Genomic DNA, 4,859 nt, shown 5'->3' with positions numbered 1-4,859 from the left:
TCCATTCACAGCTACTACTGAACCATTGTTGGGATTTGGACTGCAGACTGTAAGTCATCAATAAATTCCTTTACTATATAGAGACTATCTGCAAGTTCTATGACTCTAGAGAACCCTGACTAATACACATGCATAAAATGTCATACTGAAGTCCATTATTATAGATAATTAATATATGCTATTAAAAGAAAATTCACAAATGACATGCATTTGTAAATATAAACAAAAATATAAATGTGAATTCATTTATTTTTTTAAAGATTTATTTATTTATTTTATGTGTATGAGTACACTGCAGCTATCTTCAGACACAACAAAAGAGAGCATGGGATTCCATTATAGATGGTTGGGGGCCACCATGTGGTTGCTGGGAACTGAACTCAGGACCTCTGGAAGAGCAGTCGGTGCTTTTAACCACTGAGTCATCTCTCCAGCCCTAAATGTAAATTTATTAAACAATAAACTCATGCATTTTTTTAAAGCCAGGGTCACTATCTTACTATGCATAACCGTCCATGCATAGTGATATATGCTTATAATACCAGTTATTCTGGAGGCAGAGACAAGAGACTCTCAAATTTGAGACCAACTGGGCCACATAATAAGACCCGGTCTCAAAAAAGAAACCATGGGCTGGCTGGGGAGATGGCTCAGCGGGTAAGAGCACTGACTGCTCTTCCAGAGGTCCTGAGTTCAATTCCCAGCAACCACATGGTGGCTCACAACCATCTGCAATGGGATCTGACTCACTCTTCTGGTGTGTCTGAAGACAACTACAGTGTATTCATACACATAAAATAAATAAATAAATCTTTAAAAACAAAAACAAAACAAAACCCACACATCAGGTGTCAAAAAGTTGGTGGACCTCTGTGAGTTCAAGACCAGCCTAGTCCACCTAGTGAGTTTCAGGACAGCAAGGACTATATAGAAGAGATTCTGTCCCAAAACAAAACAAAAATGTTCTTCCAGTGGACTGAGTTTGACTCGTAGCACCCACATCCAGTGGCTTAGGGTCATCTGTAACTCCTCACACTTCTGGCCTCTGCAGGCAAAATGAATTTATATGTATACCTGCCCACACACATACATACACAAAACTAAAAATGATAAAAATAAATTAAAAAATAAACACAACAAAACAAACCATTCTCTGAGGGATCTCAAATGGCAGATTTAAAGGAAACTAAACTAATCTGCTGGGGTTTTTTGACTTCCACTGGAGCTGCAGTATTCACAGCTCATTGGTTAAATAATTCATCAACAGTCATTTGCCTGTCTTATTACAGCCACTTCTTAGAGAGCTATTAGCTACCAAGCAACGAAATACATGCTCTAATTTATGCTCTGGAGAAGATGCTGAGGAGAAGTTTGATGTGAGCCAAACTAAGGACTGGAAAATGGATAGTACACTCAGCAGCAGCTTCTCAGCGAACTTAGATGGCACATCCAAGTGCGGGCTGAACAGAAATCTCACTTGTCTTTAAAAAGAGCCGGGTGGTGGTGGTGCACGCCTTTAATCCCAGCACCGGGAGGCAGAGGCAGGCAGATCTCTGTGAGTTTGAAGCCAGTCTGGTCTACAGAGTGAGTTCCAGGACAACCAGGGATAAGAAACCCTGTCTCAAAAAAAGAAAAAAAATTACAGTTCCTTCGAAAGTTAATTAGACATACAAAGGAGTCCCACAGATAGCTTTCAGAGGGATAAGAGCCATTAGGTGGGCGGGGTGTGGTGGTGCACGCCTTTAATCCCAGAACTTGGGAGGCAGAGGCAGGCAGATTTCTGAGTTCAAAGCCAGCCTGGTCTACAGAGTGAGTTCCAGGACAGCCAGGGCTACGCAGAGAAACCCTATCTCGGAAAAAAATAAAACAAAACAAAAAGAGCCATAGGTGACAGCCAATTTGTGCAAATGAAGATAGATGCTCATGTATTTATTAAAATAGTAACCAAGTCAGCCAGGTGTGGCACCAGTACTGGAAAGGCAGAGCCTGGTCTACATTGTGGGACATCGATAATAACAATAATAAATAATAACAATAATAATAAATAGCAATCGTAATAATAATAAATAATACCCAAAGCATTTTATGAGTATAGGTCAATGTTTTACGTAATTTAGATATAATCAGCCAAGCATAGTAGTTCATACCTCTAATCCTAGCACTCGGAAGGCTGAAACAGGTATTCTGTCTAGCAGAAACCCCACCTCCCGCTCTCAAGCCAGACACACGCCACGTGCACTTGGGCAGAAACGGACCAAGACACTTGTGCCAGTGTGCTCACTCGGGCGTTTAAACCCAGAAGCAGTAGGAGCGCGAAGGGAGGAACCATCAGGCCATCGGGCGCGGGGGAGGGCATGTTGAGTGAGCAAGAGAAGGGTCAGGACCAGGACCGCAGGCGCCCCCGTGGAAGCGTGGCAACTGGCAGGCCATGCACTGGCGCGGCCCGAACGAGCTCTGTTCGGGTAGAGGAGGCCCCAGTAGGGGCTGGCGGCTTGCACGGAATTGCACCCCCCTTTTTAGTGGACTCTGCTGTAGGCCTGCGGATCCCGCCAAAGCCCATTCTCGGACCCTTGTTTTAGCCTTTTGTCACCCGTGTGGTCTGGGGATTTAGTACTGGGTATTGCCAGACAGGATCTCGGACCGTGTTCAGGGACCGGACGTCTCCGGGTGGAGATTCTGCCCTTCGCCAACTCTGCCACCCCAGGCCTCTTGGGATCACGCTCTTTGGGCCCTGGACCCCATGGCTGATAGGAAACTGGTGGTGGTTTTTGGAGCCACAGGTGAGCGAGCCAGGCCTCCGGACCCTTGTTTGTAGCAAGAACGGCTGTGGTTCTCACGCATATGGGTGGTTGGGGGCGGCAAAACCTGAAAATGTAAGACCCGAAAAGCCTTACGTCCGGGATGTCCCACTCACAGAGACGCAGAGACAGAGATCGATGTAAAACGCGAGAGGTTTATTGATCCAGCATGCTGGGGTCGTCCTGAAATCGGGATGGAAGCGACCCCGAGTAGCTAAAGCACACACCTTTTATACATTCTTTAGAGCAGTTCTCAGTCACAGTTTAGGGCTGGCAGTTCATCATTGGTTAACCTTTAACGGCATTAAGGGGGCAGATTTAAGAACCGGAGACATTGTGTGGGCTTTTCTAAGCAATCTAATGACTATCTCTTAGCGGGTAAACTTAAGGACCAGAGGCATTGTGTGGGCCTTTCTAAATAATCAGAGGACTCTTAGCCCGGAGGCCAATTCTGGGAAAAGAACATCTTGACATTTACTTAACTTTTTACAACAGTGGTCATTTTGAGCTACCACAAATCTTACAAAAGCAGATTGGTTTTGAATATATATATATATTCAACTAAATATATATGTTCAAGCGTGGAGTCGCACACCTTTGATCCGAGAACTCCGAAAGCCTCTGCTTTCTGAAAGTTCAAGATGGTCTACAGAGCGACTTCCGTGTGTGTGCAGGCATGTGTGCGAATCCTTTTGCTGGAATACCGAAATTGAATTGTCTCCCTCTCCTCCCCTAGATGACAAGTTTCCTTGGTTTCATACCAGAATAAATGTAAACATAGGCCACATTTTCAGTCAGCAGCATGTCACTTTTCTTCCACCCACCTCCCCACCTGCTCCACCTAATTTCCTTTCCAATATATAAGGGGTTTTTCTTTGTTGACTTTTCCAGGGACTGATGGTTAAACCTAGGGCTTCCTGAATTCTGGGCAAGGGCTGAACTTCTGAACTGAGGGGGTTGTGAAGTTATTCTTTATTTTGTGTGTGGGTGTTTTGCAAGCATGTATGTCTATACACCAGCTGGCAGTGCCTGACCAGGCTAGAAGAGGATATTGGATTCCCTGGAATTCGAGCTATGATTGTCAGCTGAACACCAAGAACCAAACCTTGGTCCTCTGAGAGAGCAGCCTACACGGCAAGCCATCTCTCCAGCCCCATTATTTATTTTTATTTTGAGAAGGGTCGTAGTATTATTATTATTATTCATCCTATTCCATGATGGACAGGATTAGAGGCATAGGGCCCCATACCTGACCCAATTTTCCTTTCTTGAATTGTACCATCCAAGCGTACTGGCTATAAACTCCTGAGGTTCAAACTGCCCTCCCCCATCAGCTCCTGGAGTAGCTGACATGATACACTGGCCACTGCCTGCTTAGAAAATGCTATAAAACGAGGCTGGAGAGATGGCTCAGAGGAAGAACACCTGTTGCTCTTGTAGAGGACCTGGATTTGGTTCCCAGCAAGCCCGCCAGGTTGCTGACAGCTATCTGTAATTCCAGTTCCGGGGGATCCAACGCCCTCTTCTGGCCTCCTCGGGTACTGCACACATGGTGCAGTTACAGGCAAGCAAAACACTGATACATAATAAAAATAAATAAAACTGCTGGGTGGTGGTGGCACACGCCTTTAATCCCAGCACTCAAGAGGCAGAGGCAGAGGCAGGCAGATCTCTGAGTTCGAGGCCAGCCTGGTGTACAGAGTGAGTTCCAGGACAGCCAGGGCTACACAGAGAAACCCTGCCTCAAGTAAACAAGAAACAAACCCAATAAGAGTCATTCTCCCATTTCCCTTTCATTAACCTGTCAACCACTAACTTACATGGGGTTTACCCTGTTGACTTTCATGCAAATGGAATCACACTTGTGGCCTTTGGTGACTGTCTCCTGTTACTTCAAGATTAATCTGCATTTTTTTTTGATGTACTGTTTGTGAATGCACACATGAAGGTCCAGGTGGTCACACTTGGCAGCAAGCCTCTTGTCTGCTGAGCCAGCTCACTGGCCCACATCTACATTTCTAGCTAGCAGCACATGTATATCCGTGTCCTTTATATTTTTAT

General features: G+C 45.1%; 1 protein-coding gene across 3 annotated transcripts in view; it reads left to right on the top strand.

Annotated features, from left to right (window-relative positions):
* Positions 1–2,321: 2,321 nt before the first annotated feature.
* Nmral1 (NmrA like redox sensor 1) overlaps positions 2,322–4,859 on the top strand; it is an 8,383-nt gene continuing 5,845 nt past the window's right edge. For 2 of the 3 annotated variants that reach the window (XM_021209547.1, XM_021209549.1), the window contains exon 1: positions 2,322–2,780. In XM_021209547.1, the coding sequence (XP_021065206.1) occupies positions 2,741–2,780 (40 nt within the window). In that variant the 5' untranslated portion in view covers positions 2,322–2,740. The remainder of the gene's footprint in view (positions 2,781–4,859) is intronic. The other variant, XM_029544580.1, reaches the window with a different exon arrangement.

This window comes from Mus pahari, chromosome 12 (assembly GCF_900095145.1).
Source record: "Mus pahari chromosome 12, PAHARI_EIJ_v1.1, whole genome shotgun sequence".
Lineage (NCBI taxonomy): Eukaryota > Metazoa > Chordata > Mammalia > Rodentia > Muridae > Mus > Mus pahari.
The sequence above is the reverse complement of the archived record's forward strand: the minus strand, read 5'-3'. Positions and strand labels throughout refer to the sequence as shown.